This window comes from Sminthopsis crassicaudata, chromosome 5 (genome assembly GCF_048593235.1).
Source record: "Sminthopsis crassicaudata isolate SCR6 chromosome 5, ASM4859323v1, whole genome shotgun sequence".
Lineage (NCBI taxonomy): Eukaryota > Metazoa > Chordata > Mammalia > Dasyuromorphia > Dasyuridae > Sminthopsis > Sminthopsis crassicaudata.
In genome coordinates, this window is record NC_133621.1 from 218,197,742 (window position 1) to 218,214,218 (window position 16,477).

At 52.5% G+C, this 16,477-nt stretch overlaps 1 protein-coding gene across 2 annotated transcripts in view; it reads right to left on the reverse strand.

Moving 5' to 3' along the window:
- The window catches only part of LRP1 (LDL receptor related protein 1), a 105,069-nt gene that overhangs the window by 50,293 nt on the left and 38,299 nt on the right, over window positions 1-16,477 (reverse strand). For both annotated transcript variants that reach the window (XM_074269895.1, XM_074269893.1), the window contains 19 exons: window positions 15,678-15,818; window positions 15,439-15,564; window positions 14,589-14,705; window positions 14,230-14,310; window positions 11,595-11,762; window positions 10,174-10,356; window positions 9,275-9,475; window positions 7,404-7,649; window positions 7,023-7,220; window positions 6,259-6,463; window positions 5,762-5,926; window positions 5,040-5,284; window positions 4,533-4,664; window positions 3,766-3,993; window positions 3,347-3,521; window positions 3,025-3,119; window positions 2,187-2,336; window positions 1,832-1,972; window positions 1,467-1,601 (listed from right to left, as the gene is read on the reverse strand). In XM_074269895.1, the coding sequence (XP_074125996.1) occupies window positions 1,467-1,601; window positions 1,832-1,972; window positions 2,187-2,336; window positions 3,025-3,119; window positions 3,347-3,521; window positions 3,766-3,993; window positions 4,533-4,664; window positions 5,040-5,284; window positions 5,762-5,926; window positions 6,259-6,463; window positions 7,023-7,220; window positions 7,404-7,649; window positions 9,275-9,475; window positions 10,174-10,356; window positions 11,595-11,762; window positions 14,230-14,310; window positions 14,589-14,705; window positions 15,439-15,564; window positions 15,678-15,818 (3,132 nt within the window). The remainder of the gene's footprint in view (window positions 1-1,466; window positions 1,602-1,831; window positions 1,973-2,186; window positions 2,337-3,024; window positions 3,120-3,346; window positions 3,522-3,765; window positions 3,994-4,532; window positions 4,665-5,039; window positions 5,285-5,761; window positions 5,927-6,258; window positions 6,464-7,022; window positions 7,221-7,403; window positions 7,650-9,274; window positions 9,476-10,173; window positions 10,357-11,594; window positions 11,763-14,229; window positions 14,311-14,588; window positions 14,706-15,438; window positions 15,565-15,677; window positions 15,819-16,477) is intronic.

Here is a 16,477-nt window from a genome sequence, read left to right on the forward strand (position 1 = left end):
GACATTACCCCAGGGACTCTTTCTCCATGCTATACAGAGCAAGACTCTTAGTCCTTCCTTCGAGGAAGATTTATACAATCACAGACAGAGCTAAAAGAGATATCATTGGCCATCTAGTCCAAACACTTCAATTTACTAATGAGAAAACAGGCTCAATAGGGTTCAATGACTTTCTCAAAGTCACACATAAGGTCACACATCAGAGCAGCATTTGAACCCAGGTCCACATTTGGACCTGGACTTTGGAGCTTTCAACTCCAGAGCCAGTGTTCTTTCCATTTTGCCATGCCTTGTTCAGAGGGAGAAAACTGAGAGACAAGCAATGGTTGCTCATGACTAGGGAAGGTGATTGCCCAGGAGTCCTCTGGCCACCAGAGGAGGGCAGCAAAAACAAATTTTCATCCACATTAATCTGCTCCTTCACTTCATCCATGAGTCTATAGTCCATATCATAGAGATGGACCACAGATCATCCACATGGTCCAAAAACCTATCAGAAGGGGCGTCTAGGGGGAGGGTAAACGAGCAGCAATGGGGTCTTGATGATTCCCATTGTAAACCAGCCCTTTCCAAATGCCAGCCTGCTCCTTCCTTGCACTTGGATGTCCTCTCAAACAACCTTGTGCCCATGATCTGTACTTTTCCTGCTAAAATAGTTCCTTTTCCCAGTTTTTTCATTTTTGTCAACAACATTGCCGTTCTCCCTATCTCTCAAGCTAGAGATCTTGCAGTTACCTGAATTCTTTTTTCTCTTCTCCAACATTTCCATACTGCTCATCAACACCTGGATAACTATAAGAAGCCCCCTAGCTGCCTCTGGTCCCACCATTTCATCTTCCCTTGTCAGATTAATCTTCCTAAAACACTGCTTTCATATGCTTTTCCTTCCCTCTTCAATGCCTTATGTGTAATAAGCATTTAATAAACATGTGTGGAATTGAATTGCAATGGCTCCCCACTATCTTTGGCATCTATAACCTGGTCTAATTAAATCCACCCCCTGAACTCCTCAAACCAAACACATTAGCTCCACTAGGAAGATCTACACACAATTCCTCCCCAATGATAAGCTCCTTCTGGCCTCTGTGCTTCTGTTCACAGGGTCCCTGCTGTCCCTTTATTTATCCCACTTATCTAGCTCTTCCAACGTAAGTCTCTCTCTTCCTACTCTAGCCCATAATTTTTTTTGAACAGGGTTATATAATGTAGATCATGGCACAGAATTTGGTATTTACTGTCAAATGTTTCAGATGTGTTCATTCTATCCCCCCAACTGGACTGTATAATGCAGGAGGTGGGGGGAGGGGTGCTGACCACCATGTCTTATGTTTCTTTTGCATCATTTCCAGTGCTGGACATGCTGTAAATACTCAACAATTAACTGACCTGGTCCCCTAAGTAAGAAGGGGAGGGTAGCAGAGTTAAAGGGCAGGTTTGGAGTGGGTGGGAGGGAGGTTGCTACTGACCCTCACAGGCCTGTTGACCACTTCGGAGGCTATAGCCGGCTGTGCACATGCAGGACCGTGTGGTCTCCGAGGTGGGAAGGCAAAGCTGGGAGCAGTCCCCATTGTTCACACTGCAGGGATTGGTTCCCTGGAGGCCTGCAGGGAGGAAGAAGAGAGCTATGTGTGATCAAGAACTCAGGGTACCCGAATCCAATCGGGTGCAGGACTGTGACCGGGCTCACCCTGTCAGAGGTAGTTGATATTTGAAAATATTTTCATCTCCTCCCTTTTGTCCTTTCTCCAACCTCCGCTGACCCTCTCTCCTCCATTTTTCAACATTCCCCACAACTCTCAGTTCCCACTTTCCTTGTGCCCTTGACCCTCACCAAGCTGGATGCTCTCATCATACACCTTCATGTGCATAACCAAGGTCGTGCTGTTTCTCAGGACCACAGCTCCAGAGCCATCGGCCTTGTTGCATGTCCCCATCTTCTCTGAGACCTGGTCTGCCCACCACAGTTTGTCGCCTGTTTGAAGCGGGAGTGAGGAGAGGGAGAGGATTTTTAAGGCACACTCTCACTATGTGGAAAGACACAGATCACTTTATTTGCCACTAACACCTTTACCCCAAAATATTCCTTTCTCCCTTTGTTTCCAGTCCCGCCTTCTAACACCCCCAAAGTAGCATATGCCCTCCCCCATGAGGAAACCTGCCCCTAGGTCAGTTCCCCCAGGCCTCACCCATGATGGCCAGTGCAGTGGCTTTGCCCAGCTGGCTCCTCATGGTGTCAATGACTTCTAGACCACTCCCATCGAGGTTGCAACGGTTGATGGTGTGGTTTCCAGAGCTGATCCAGTACAGTTTGTTCTCAGGAAAATCAATAGCCAGGCCTGGCAGAGGAGACCGAAGGGACAAGGGAGGTGGGACTTGTCACTTCTAACTCAGGCTAGTGGTGAGCCTGGGACTCTCCCTCACCTAGTCTCCTGATACTGAGACCTGACTTTCCCATCATGGAGAGGAGAGGGCAGGTGGAGCAGGGAGAGAAAATTTGGGGAGAATTAGGAGTCCATAGCGATCACAGGTAGATAGATTCAAATCTGGAAGGGCCCTCAGGAGCCGAGTCTCTCATTTTACTGGTGAGGAAACTGAGGATAGAAAAGTCTGAGTAACTGGTCCAAGGTTACACAGATAATAAAGAGAGATTACAAGCCAGGTTCTTTGGCTTCAGAGCCAGGGTTCTTTACACAATATAAAGCTGTCTTTATGAGGTTGGGAGGATGGGAGAAAAGGAGGGTGAATAATAACATTCATATAAAATTTTAGGGTTTAAAAATACCCTTATACATACTTCAGAGCTGGGAAAAATCCTTAGAAATTATATCTTCCAATGTCCTCATCATACAGATGAGGGAATTGAAGCCAGGTGCAAAGAAATTTGTTTAACATTATCTGGCAAATAAATGATGGGACCTAGATTTAAGCCTGCATCTTACGACCAAATACCACTATGCTGCTAATGACTAGGGGGAAGGGCTCTGCTGGGTCTTTGGGTTTGGGGCCCAAGGGCTAGGCTCATACCCACAGGGCCTTTCTGGCCAGAGAAGAGGAGGCTACGGTTGCTGCCATCCAGACTGGCCATGCTGATGTTATCCCCATCTGTCCAGTACAGCTTCCTAGAATAGGGAAAGGCACAAAATGGGAGGCAAAGGCTTAGATTTCATGTCTTTGCGGTCTCTCCACTGTCCCAGACCTCTCCAGATTCTCCACTTTCAAAGTCATGCAATCTTTTTGCTCAGCATCTCTGAATGGACATCAACCCTCCAGCAAGAAGGGATTCCCAAGTGAAGGCTATCTGGGTCTCACACATGACTCTGAAGACAGATTATCTCCCTGGACTGACCCATGCAGAGGGTGGACAACAAGTCCGTGTGGCTGCTCTAGCCCCTGGACCACTGCGTTCTTGAAGGAACCATCCAAACGGGCCACGTTAATTTGTTTCTTGTTGGTATCATAGCTTGTCCAGAACAGATTTCGGGACACCCAGTCCACAGCTAGCCCATGTGCATTTGGAAGGTCTGGGGAAACACGGAACAGGATGTTATGGGGGAACAGAGAACTGCTCAGAGTTCTAGGGATCCGGAGAACCAAGGTCTATGGGAATAAGGGGTGGGATTCTGGCGCTTATATCAGGAGCGTCAGGAGCTGGAGTTAGGAGGGCTCAGGAGTGGGGGTGGAGAAGCATCAGTAGATTGGATGGATGGAAGGGTTCAGTTCATTAGCTGAGTGGGAGGTCAAAGTGAGGTGAGACCAGTGGGATACCCGCAGAGACGACTGTCTCAACGCCAGTGCCATTAATGAAGGCACGTTTGATGGCCTGTGTTCGGACATCAGACCAGTAGACACGCTGCTCCCGGGCGTCATAATCGAGCACTGTGACATTGTCAATGTCAGGGACAGTGAATGAGATGATATAGTTGTAGTAGGGGGCGTCGAGGTCCACACCCCGGATCTCCATCTGACGAGCGTACAGCAAGAACTTCTTAAACTCTGTGGGCAGATGGTGTTACAGAATGGGTCATTATAGGCAGCCCTCTGTCTCCAAATTGTCATCATATACACATGGATCTACTTGTTCTCTGGGGACAAGGGCTGATTCTTCTTATTCATTCTTTCATCCTTCAAGACCCAACGCAGGTGCTGCCTTCAACAAGAACTCTTCCCTGACTCCTCCTTGAACTGCACTCCTTTCCCCAGCCTTTATTCCTGCCTGGACCCAACTAAAAATTATTTAAGTCCAAATTCCTCACAGTACTTTACCTGGCCTTCTCTTTGGCACTTATTCCAATTTCCTTTGCATCCTAACTATTCATGCATTTCCATTAGACAAAATATATCAAGATGTTTACATTCAGTCAACAAGCATTTATTAAGTACCTACTGTGTACCAGGCACTTTGCTAGATGAGGTACAAAGGAAAAAAATTCCTATTGACTTACACAATTGACTTAAATGTTTGTTGATTGAATGCTCATCCCTGCCCAATTCACCCCTGGCTCCTTGAAGCCCCAACCTTCCCCCTTCCATACCATAGCAAGTGGTGTTGTCCTTGTCCAGCTTCATGAGGTGGGGGCAGGCACAGGAGACAGTGCGATTGTAGTTGATGAGGCACAGATGAGAACAGGGGCCCCGGCCTCCATTGGCCTCGCAGGGATTAGGAGCTGCAGGTCAGAGAGAGGAGGGCATTAGTCCTCCCCTCTTAAGATTTCCTTCCTGAGACGGCACATTCCTTCCTTTTCTACTCGCTTTGTCCTAACCTTGTCTTCTCCCCCAGTTTCTGGTCCAACTATCCTCCCACTTCAGTTACCATCCTCCCCAACCTTAGTTCTATTTCCCTATTCTAATCCCATTGGGATTCTATCCTCCCCAAGTAGAGGAAAGCTGAGAGAGAAAAAAGGGTGGACCTGCCCTGTTTACCTCAGGGCTATAAAGATGTATTATACATCAATCTCTGCTTACCATCTAGGTTTCCCTCTTTTCTAGGGACAGAATAATGTTTCCTCTTTATCAGCCTTTCCTTTTCAAGTTCTCCTTACCCATGGGCTGCCTGGAGGGGTGATAGACTTGCAGATCAAAGGGCTGTGTGTTGGTGCGCTGGACAACGGTGACATTGTGGCCAGTCCACTTGTTGGCTTTGGCCAGTGTGTTTGTTCGCCAGTCTGTCCAGTACACTTCTCCTCCGTAGAGCGTCACCGCAAATGGGTGTGACAGGAACTCATGCCCCCGAAGCACCTCCATGTGGCCGGAGCCGTCGTAGCGCGCCGAGTAAATGGCGTCAGACCTGAGGACAGAGTGAGGAGGGCTGATTCATCTGCTCCTAGCCTTTCCTTCAGCCTCCCCTCCACCAGGCCGGTCTCTAGTGCTCCTAAGCCTTAAGAGCCTCAAATTAACCCCCAAACCTGATGGGGACAGAATGAAAATCCAGTCACTCCTGTTTATTCACCTTTTCTTGGTCTTTAGCTCCGCTCCCCTTTGAGCTCCTAGGCTCTCTGAGCCACCCCCACTCCGCCTTTCTCTAACTTCCTAACGTCTGCTCCCCTCACTTTCCATCCCAGAAATTTATCTCTGCTAGTCTATTCTGTCAGCGGTCCCAAGAGCCCTTGCTGACCCTGGAGGCACGCTTCTGACTTCCCTGAGCCTGCCACTGGGGAAGGAAGGCGGACCCCAGAGAGCAGCGGGGGCCTGAGGGAAGGTTCCGAGTTTGCCTTTCAGTGGCCGAAGGGATTACAAGGGTCTGAGGAAAGAGAAGGAAGCTGACCGAGCATCAATCCAGAGGATTCGTTTCTCCAGGTAGTCCACAGTCAGCCCATTGGGCCAGCCTCCAGAGCCGGTTTCCCGATGGATGGTGCGGCGGCCGGCTCCGCTCATGGAGGCTGCCTCAATTCGGGGAAGGCTCGCATCCCAGTCTGTCCAGAATAGGATCCTGGGGTGGGGGTGAGGGGACAAAAAGTCAGAGAAGACCAGGAGAGGAAAGTTCCCAGTCTGCCTAAAACAGAATCCCAAGGGGAGGGTGGGGGAAAAGAACTATTGCTTCAAAGTTTACAGCGTTTCATATTTGCTCCATTTTATCCCCTCAGCCACCATGGGTGTCAAGGGCTATTATTTACTCCAATTTTACAAATGAGGAAACTGAGGCAGACAGTGACATAACTTTACTAGGGTCACACACAGTAAGTGAGGTAGGATCCAAACTCAGTTCTTGTTGACTCCAAATCCAGCACTTTCTTGAATGAGGAAAACCAGGGGAAGCCTCACCCATCACGGGGGTCCAGAGCTATAGCTCGAGGGTGTTCTATGTCTCCAGCCAGAAGGGTGGTTCTCATCGTCCCATCCAACTTGGCCACTTCAATCTGGTCCAGGTTGCTCTCGACCCAGTATATGTTGCCAGCGATCCAGTCCACAGCCAGGCCCTCAGGCGTTGCCAGTCCGTACTGAATCACCACCTCAAAGCTAGTCAGTGCTACGGAGAGGGGAGGCGGGTGGCAATAAGGTTAGGCCCTGCTGGGCGGGAGGGAGGGAGTCCGAGGGTTTCACTACTTCAGACTCTTTCCCAGTCTCCTCTGTGCCTTTCCCTCTCTCCACCCCAGTATTCTACTATTCCCTTAATTGTCCCTCTCACCTGCCAAGAACAGGAGTCAAACCCAGGGCCAAAGATGGGAACAGGGCTTCTAATCTCCCTATTTAATATACCTCTTACTTCTGAGAAGGGGTGTCCCCCCCAAAAAAGCCCTTTCCAATAAGCCCAGCTCCAATTCTAGCTCTGAGACTGCTCATTATGCTAATTATCAGGCTGGCAGCTCTTCTGATGATAATTACGGGGCGTCAGCCGACAGGACTTAAAGCAGAGTCTAACTCGATTAGCAGGGAGAGTGGGGGATAAGAAAGGAAGCCAGTGGCCCCTGTCTGTCTGTCCGTCTCTGCCTCCGCAGGCTCCCTCTGAACGCCTCTCCTCACATCCCTGCCTGAGGCTCTCCTCCGTCCCGTGTTATTCCCGTCATTCTCCATCCCCGTCCACTCACCTCCATTGTCCAGCAGCTTCCCCCGGTAGATCTTGTCCTCCACCACGTCAGTCCAATAGAGAGCACTCTGGCTGAGGTGGAAATCTAGGGCTATGGTGTTGCGAAGGCCGGGCACCAGCACGCTATAGTCCCCTTTGTGAAGGTCGATCCGGCGGATCTCATGTCGGTTGGAGAAGATGATGAATGGCTTGAAAGGGTCTGAGGAGAGAGGGGAAGGTCAGCCGGGGACCTGGACATCCCTCGTTTTCCTGTTGCAACCTGAGCCTTGTCCACAAGAAGGGACATGATGCTTAACCCCCCACTCTGTGAAACAGGGTCCCAGGGGACGGTTCCTCCAGTCCCCCCCCGGGGACCTTCTCCTGCCCCCTTCTGGCCCCGTACCCAGGCTCTGGCAGCTCTCTCCATCGGGCTCCAGCATCCAGCCCTCGTAGCAAGAACACTTGACACTGAACTTGTTCTGTTCGCACTTCTGGCTGCACTTGAGGTGCTTGGCACAATAACTCTGGATCTGGCAGGTATGGTTGTCGGGTGCCAGCTCCATGCCCAGAGGACACGAGCATAAGATGCCTTCCCCAGGTGCCACCGAACAGTTGTGGCTACAGCCGCCATTGTTCAGGGAGCACTGGTCTGCAGGGAAACAATCAGGAGGAGAGCAGTCGGGACAAGGTGGTCAGAGAGGAAGGGGGCCCTCTGCGGCCCAGGCCGAATGGGCCCCTCAAGCCTTCCTAGGCCATCTCTTCCCAAACAGGCCAAGAGAATCACTGGAAGTTTTAGGAAAGAAATGATTGCTACAGAGCTTCTTGGCCAATCCCTCCTCCCCCTCCCTGCAAACTTTCCTTTTGAACTCCCACAGTACTTTGTAGATGCTTATCCTATCTTGCTTAGTATCATTATCTGTGTCCTTATCTTATGTCTACAACTGGAATCCTGGAATCCTTTCTTTCACAGGACTTTTGTGGACTCAGACGTGGGGATGTGTATGTGTGTAGGGGATGTTCCCATCCCTAAGTTTACTATTGCCCAATCTATTTCCCATCGGAAAGTTCCTTCCCATTCCTCACCCCTTCCTGATCCCTGAGCTGCCCCTCAAAGATAAAGCTGCCCTGCCCGGTAATTTCTAAAATGTCTCCGTGGTTTGGCCCCACCTGGCTTTATCTTCCACCACTCCCAGACATAAGCTTTCCTTTCTGGCAAAACTGGTTTATTTTCTGTCCCCCAAACACACCCTAATGTATTTCTTCCACCCAGCTTTTGCCCTTTGCCTTTGACTGAGCTTGGGATACCCATCTTTCTCCTTTTCCCCTATCCTAAGCCCCGAGGTGGTGAGAAATCACCAGTGCCAGTCGCTTCCCTGCCCAGTCCAACGCGAGCAAGCAGGGCTGCTCCCAGTCTCACTGTCTTGCCCCTCCTTTTGGCCTTGTGGACTCAGACGTGGGGATGTGTATGTGTGTAGGGGATGTTCCCATCCCTAAGTTTACTATTGCCCAATCTATTTCCCATCGGAAAGTTCCTTCCCATTCCTCACCCCTTCCTGATCCCTGAGCTGCCCCTCAAAGATAAAGCTGCCCTGCCCGGTAATTTCTAAAATGTCTCCGTGGTTTGGCCCCACCTGGCTTTATCTTCCACCACTCCCAGACATAAGCTTTCCTTTCTGGCAAAACTGGTTTATTTTCTGTCCCCCAAACACACCCTAATGTATTTCTTCCACCCAGCTTTTGCCCTTTGCCTTTGACTGAGCTTGGGATACCCATCTTTCTCCTTTTCCCCTATCCTAAGCCCCGAGGTGGTGAGAAATCACCAGTGCCAGTCGCTTCCCTGCCCAGTCCAACGCGAGCAAGCAGGGCTGCTCCCAGTCTCACTGTCTTGCCCCTCCTTTTGGCCTTTATCCTACTCAGTTTACCTTTTTCCTGTGTTACTCTGGTCTCCCTAACTAGAAGGCAGGGACCGTGACCTCCCCCTCCCCAGTGCAGCGCCCAATATTTATGGGAATTCATGAGAGAAGGGTGATTTCACCAGTGTGAGTAACTCCAGGTACAGAGAGTCCTCAGCTGATGCAGATAAGTCTCAGAAAGTCGCCTGAGGCGCCCAGAGGTGATGTGACTTGCCTGGGTCTCAGAACTAGTCGGCATCAGCAGTAGGGATTTGATACCATGTTTTCCCGACTACTCAGCATTCTTTGCTTTAAGCTAGCAACGCACGTAGCACGAGATAAACACTCGAGGGTGGACTGTTCCCATCCACCAGAAACTCACCACACAGATCCCCCTCGTCAGAGCCGTCTCCACAGTCGTCGTTGCCGTCGCAGAGCTTGTCGGGGGGCAGGCAGACAGAGGTGTTGTTGGCACAAGGGTGGGAGGGCGCTTTGCAGGCCAGGGACTCACAGTTCTCCTCGTCCGAGTTGTCCACGCAGTCGCTGTCCCCATCACAAACCCAGGCCTTACTGATGCACCGCCCTAGTCGAGGGAGCATAGTCTGAGTGGAGGAAGGGCGTCCATATCTGGCCCCCCAAAGCCCCATTTCCATTATTTAAGACCCAACGGGCTTCTCGAAGGACGGTGTCATGACAGTGTTCCACCATGAACTCAAAGTCCCCAGGAGGATTTAGGAGTTGGTACTATCAAGGATGGTGCAATACTCACCTCATACGGTGGATTAGGTGCTGTTCCCACGGACCCCATGTTAGCCCGGTCTCCTCCCCTACAAAAGCCTTTCCTGCTCTCTGACTGACCTCCCTTAGAGGGCCTAGCACATAGTAGGCGTACATAAAGGTTTCTTCCCTTCCCCATCAGTCTCCTTCTCCTCTATCTGAATGTCCCTCCTTTTACCTTAGTCTCCTTCCTGACTCCCTGAATGGGCTCTCTTTTAAACTTCTTACCATAGTTCTTGACACACAGTAGGAGCTCTATACATGTTTATTCTCTTCCCTTTTCTTTCAGCCCAGTTTCCTTCCAAAAATATGTGTGTGTATGTGTGTATATGTGTGTGTGTGTGTGAGATATATATATATATATATATATATACATATACATACATACACACATATATATGTTTGTTCCCTTTCCTTTCAGCCCAGTTTCCTTCCCCACTCCGCTTCCCAGGTTCCTTCTTGCCTCCTTATCACACCAGCCCCCCAGGAGCCTCTTTCCTTTACCTGAATCTTTGCAGCCGAACTTGACGTTGGGGTCGCAGACATGTGTGATTCCTTCACAGTTCTTCTCATCGCTAGAGTCCATACAGTCCGTGTCTCCATCGCACCGCCACCGGAGGGGGATGCACAGTCCATCCAGGCGGCACTGAAATTCATCCGTGTGGCAGCCACCAGGGGGTCGAGTGGCTGGAAACAAGGGATGGAGGAGGACATGAGGGCAGTGCTTCAAGGATACCCTCTCTCCTCATTCCCAAGTGCATCCCAATAATCCTGGTGCCTCGGTTTCTCCTCTGAAGGACCCAGTCCTTCTTCCCAGCAAGACGCTCTTCTCTGCCTCCTCCCCCGTCTCTCCATCTCCAAGGTGACCGTCTGTGCTCACACCGAGGCTGTCATCAAGGCCTGCTCAATGCTTCCTTCCCCTCAGCTCTCTCCCTGCGCTTTCCTTTCGGTTTCCTCTGCTGTCGTCTTAACTCAGGCCCTAGCAGCCCGTGCCTGGATCACTTCCTGCAGTAGCCTCCTAGCTGCTTTGCTCTGGTGATTTCTTCATCTTCCCTTTTCCTGGCTGATTAATTTGCCTGAAATTGCACCTTGGACTTTCCCGATTAAAGAAACCTGCCATGGTTCCCAAGGTCCTTCAGGGCCCAGCTCCGCTGTTCCTGCCCGACTTTCTCTACTTCCCGGCTCAGAGTCCGCCCGACTTAGTCCCTGACCCCTCCACGAGTCCCAGCGCCTCCGGAAACCTTCCTGAGCCCCCGAGGCCCAGCGTCCTCTCCCCCTGGCACGCTCCCCACAGAGCCTCGGCCTGCGCCGCCCTGGGCACTTACCACACACCGCTTTGTTTGGCTAGTTATCTTTTCGTGTATGTGTGTCTTGTCTCCCCAACTAGACTGTAAGATCCTTGAGCACAGGGACTGTGTCTTATCCTTCTCTAAGGTGTCCAGCATGGTGAGCACTCAGTACTTCTGACTGCTCGACGAAGGGGTTATGAGTCCCATTTCGGTGTCTGCCCCCAGCCCCACACACTGCCAAGCTCCCGCCGCGGCTGGCATGGTTCTGGATGCCGTGCCCCCTACGATGCCCGCCTGGGTCAGCGGTGACGGCAGGGGCGGAGCTGCTGTGCCCCCCTGTGAAGCACTACCCTGGAAGGGCTGGTGTGGGTCCGGCCTCTGACGACCTCCGTGCCCTCTCCGCTGTGGAACTGAGTCTGAGCACAGTGCCCCCTCCCTAGTGCCAGCGCGGTTCCTGCCACCAGTTCCTCTCCTTCCTATGCTCTCTGAGGCTGGGGGCGTACAGCCGCCCCCTCCTAACGGGGACAGCCCCCTGGCTCTGGTGCCCGCCCGTCGGTGTGGCTGTGCCATGCCTCCGCCCTGCGCCCCCTGACCGGTGCCCCCAGCGGTGCCCCATGCCCGCCCCTCGAGGCCCACCCTGATTGGTGCAGTTGGCGTGGGTCTCGTCACTGTAGTCCCCGCAGTCATTGTCCCCGTCGCAGGTCCAGTGCTCGGGGATGCATCGGCCGCTGTTGCACTTGAACTGCGTGCTGGAGCAGGAGTGGCTGCAGCCGGCCTCGTCGCTGTTGTCTCCGCAGTCATTGTCTGGCAGCGGGTGGGGGTGGGGAGCAGGAGGAGGGCAGAGGGAGGAGGGCGTCAGCGCCCGGCCTTCCCCACGCCTCCCACTTGCTGCCTCACTCCACCGCCCCCAGACCGCCCCAGACCCCGAACTCATCAGCCCCTCCTTTCCCTCCCCACCTCCCCCGGTGAGAAAACAACAAACAGAAAAGTCACAGAAACTGCATAGATTGCAGCATGCACCATGGACCACACAGCTGAGGGTTGGGGGAGGGGGGCTGCTTCTCCGAGCCTCCTTCCCGTGTCCTGGCCTCGTCTGGGGAGAGACAGCCGTCTCTCCTCAATCATCCTTGGGGGGATGGGGGCGCTCTCTAGTCTTTCTTCCTTTCTTTCAGAACAGGAATCCCTGCCTTCCTGGGAGGCCGGGGAAAGTGGCCCTAGAAGCATCCCCTGGCTCACCCTGGATTACATATGGTAGCAGGGACCAAACTGAGCCTCCATTTGTCTCCCCCCCCCCAGGCAGAACTCCCTGAGGCATTTTAGCCGGGGCCTCAGGCCCAGAGACCCTCCGGGTCTGCCTCTCACGGCGCTGGGGCAGCTGGCTGACTCTCTCCTCGGGGGCTGGTGTCGGTGGGTGAGGGGGGAGCTTCCAACATCACGAATGACTCTCAAGGCCCGAGCCTGTTTGAGGAGCGACCAGCCATCCTGCCCAGTCCTCCTGGCTTCTCCCCGCTCCCACCCGCAGAGCGTCCCCTCGGCTCCTCTCTTCCCTCCGTCTCTCGCTCCCTTTCTCATTTCTTTCTGTGTCTCCCTTTCTCTCCAGGCTGTCCACTAGCTCTTGTCCCCCCTCCCCGGGGCCTGGGAGGGGGAGGGGAGAAGGGGGTCTGCAGAGTGTCTGGCTGAGCACCCTGGGGGGTGGGGCTGCCTACAAGGGCTGGACCGGAGGCTCTGTGTGAGTTGATGGTGCATGTGCTACTATGCACTGACCGGCAGGCTCAGGACAGGTCTTTTCGTCAGAGCCGTCCCCACAATCCTTCTCTGAAACACAGAAACCGCCGGGGAACCATTGGCACTGGGGCCGACAACGGCCCGGCCGGCAGCACCGCAGCACACAACACTCTCACAACAAAGTCATGGCGGAAGCCGCGGGGGCCAGAGGCCCCGAGATGGGACGGACACAGACGGAGACACACACACAGCGACACCCCTGCTCGGGCGTAGCGTCACCTGGCCGCGGTGGCTCCCCGGAGCACACATTCACCAGCAGGGCGAGAGCCCGGGGGAAGGGGCGAGGGAGGAGGGCAAGAGCTGGGGGAAGGGGCGAGGGAGGAGGGCAAGAGATGGGGGAAGGGGCGAGGGAGTAGGGCAAGAGCCGGGGGAAGGGGCGAGGGAGGAGGGCAAGAGCTGGAGGAAGGGGCGAGGGAGGAGGGCAAGAGCCCGGGGGAAGGGGCGAGGGAGGAGGGCAAGAGCTGGGGAAGGGGCGAGGGAGGAGGGCAAGAGCTGGGGGAAGGGGCGAGGGAGGAGGGCAAGAGATGGGGGAAGGGGCGAGGGAGGAGGGCAAGAGCTGGGGGAAGGGGCGAGGGAGGAGGGCAAGAGCTGGGGGAAGGGGCGAGGGAGGAGGGCAAGAGCTGGGGGAAGGGGCGAGGGAGAAGGGCAAGAGATGGGGGAAGGGGCGAGGGAGGAGGGCAAGAGCCCGGGGGAAGGGGCGAGGGAGGAGGGCAAGAGCTGGGGAAGGGGCGAGGGAGGAGGGCAAGAGCTGGGGAAGGGGCGAGGGAGGAGGGCAAGAGCTGGGGGAAGGGGCGAGGGAGGAGGGCAAGAGATGGGGAAGGGGCGAGGGAGGAGGGCAAGAGCTGGGGGAAGGGGCGAGGGAGGAGGGCAAGAGATGGGGAAGGGGCGAGGGAGGAGGGCAAGAGCTGGGGGAAGGGGCGAGGGAGGAGGGCAAGAGCTGGGGGAAGGGGCGAGGGAGGAGGGACGGAGGCTTCCCTGCCAAGCCATTCTCTAATTCTGGCCCTCACTTTTGGGGTATGATGGCCCCCCAGGCAGGTTTGTGAAATCTATGGACCTTTCTCAGAAGAACGTTTTTTAAATGGATTAGATAAAATACAGAAGACCATCAAGGCACTGATTATACTGAAAAAAGTTAAAAAATATTCTTTTTAAAGATCAATTAAACAAACCCCACTGCCCCATGCTGGAGTAAGAGTCACTTAAATCCAGACTGGTGCAACAGAAGAGGAAAAAACTGATTTTTAGAGCCAATTAAAGTTTTCAAGACTCTATATTATATCATGCATGATCTTATTTTTGAGTATATGTCTAGTGTTTTTCCATTGGCCAGATGCTAAGCTCCTTCTCCTTCTCCATTCTCCTCTAGCCAAAACAGAGGACCTCAGCCTTTTGGAGGTCGTTATGACTCAACTTTTTTTTAATCTGGGGCTTGTCCTATTAATGCCTTAACGAAAGATGGGGAGGAAAGGAGAGGGGAAGCCCTTACCATTGTCACAGCGCCAGTTCATGTTGATACATCTGCCATTGTTGCAGGTAAACTGAGTCAGGGGGAAACAGGTGGGGTAGGCTGTGGGTATGGGAGGAATGAGGATTGAGTGGGGTGAGTGGATAGCTCTAGCCTCAGAGCGCTATCCTCACACCTCACTGCCCAGAAATGCCCACCACCCCAGTCTTTTAAAAGTGACAGGATGGAGGGGGGCCCCTTTATTTTCAGTAGCCTTCATCCAGGTGGGAAAGAGGGGGGCCTCAGAGCAAGAAGCTCTCTGTTAGATGAGGAGTGTGGCGCGTCCCTTTCCTCCGCCCCACAGCCTCCATCTCCGCCGTGTCCCCTTCCCACTCTCTCACCACATGAGGCTGACTCATCGGATCGATCACCACAGTCATCATCTAGGTCACACGTCCAGGAGATGGGGATGCAGCGGCCACTGGCACAGGAGAACTGATTGGGGGGGCAGGTGCGGGCTGTGGGTAGCAGAGGTTGTGGATGCACACACTGATTTCATCCCTCCCAGGTCATCCCTGAGGTCTCACTGCCCTATTTCCTGCCAGATCTTCAAAGCCTCCATAGCAGTTCCAAGGTCATACATAGCCCCACATTTAGAGACAGAAAGGATATTATCTAGTACAATCCCTTTATTGAGGCTACTGAGGAATAGGAACATTAACTAATTTTCCCCAGGTCATAAAAGCAAAGGTGCACAGTTGGCATTTTAACCTATATCCTCTGGTTCGTAGCTGGTTTTTTTCCATAAAGCTTATTGAGCTAAAGAACAGAACATTCAGGAGGGAGACTGATTACGGTTTTCCTCCCCTCCAAGACTCTATTTTATCTCATTCTCTGTCCAAGCCAACCCCTTCTCTGAGTCCCCAAGCCCTCTCCCCCACTTAGGCACTTTTTAAATCTTTTGCTGATTGGTGGGGGAGGTGGGGGCAGCACATGCTAAATTCTAGCCTTGCACTGCCTTCCAGGTACACAAAATGGTCCAGATCCTTCAGAAACAGCCCTGAGCCTGTTCCTTCAGCCTAAATTTCAGCTTTTTTCCTGACTCTTCCTTGGACCATTTTTTCTCTCTCTCTGCCTTCCCTTCCTCCCGTGCTTACAGGGCAGCCGTGGGTGCCCCTTACATTCTCTTAAGTAACCCCTCTCCCTGTCTGGCCCTCTCCCTCTCCCAGATCCCACAGGGCAGCAGCACACCTGAGCAGGTGGAGTTCGATTCATCCTCACTGTTCCCACAGTCATTGTCCCCATCGCACAGCCAGCGGTTGGGGATACAGCGATTATTCTCACACTTGAAGCGGTCAGACGGGCATGTGTGCTGGTCTAAAGAGGGGGAAATTGGGAGTGAGGACAGTGAGAGAAGTCTCCAGCTTCTGCACGACATAAACTTCATAGAGAAGAGGCTTGGGGGAGGGAAGATGAGACGGGTCACTTACGGCACAGGGCAGGGGCCTCGTCACTGTTGTCCAGACAGTCATTGTCCCCATCACACTTCCATCGCTCCTGAATGCATCGGCTGTTGGCACACGCGAACTCTCCAGGCTGGCACTGGGGTGGGGGCACGTAGGATGGATTTGCTGCAGTTCCCCAAAGGGATGAAATGGGAGAGTGACAGATTGTTAGAGACTTTATTATTAGAGAGACGAGAGAATAAACCTCATCAACTCATAGTCTTTTCCAATCAAGAAACCCATCAGAACTCTTTCCTATCCATTAGGGAGAGTTAACCATAAGAGCCTCTTCAAACCCTTAAACTTCTTTCTTAGCCTTTTGTGGTTCAAATTCTCCTCTTTGTGGTGTCTTGTCCCATCCTCTCCCTAAATTTTGCAAGCCTCCCTGGTTCTTTCAAAGTTCTTGCCATCAGACCAATTCCAATGATCTTATGATGATGAGAGCCGTCTGCACCCAGAGAGAGATCTGTGGGAACCGAGGGTGGATCACAACATAGCATTCATGCTTTTTGTTGTTGTTAGCTTGAATTTTATTTTCTTTCTCATATTTTCCTTTTTGATCTGATTTTTCTTGTGCAGCATGATAGTTGTATAAATATGTATGCCTCCATTGGATTTACATATATTTATTTTTACCATGTATTATTGGATGTATATTGGATTACTTCCCATCTAGGGGAGGGAGGGGAAATTGGAACACACGTTTTTGCAAAGATCAGTGGTAAAAAATGATCCTTGAATATGTTTTGAAAATAAAAAGCTTCAATAAAAACAAACAAAAGAGT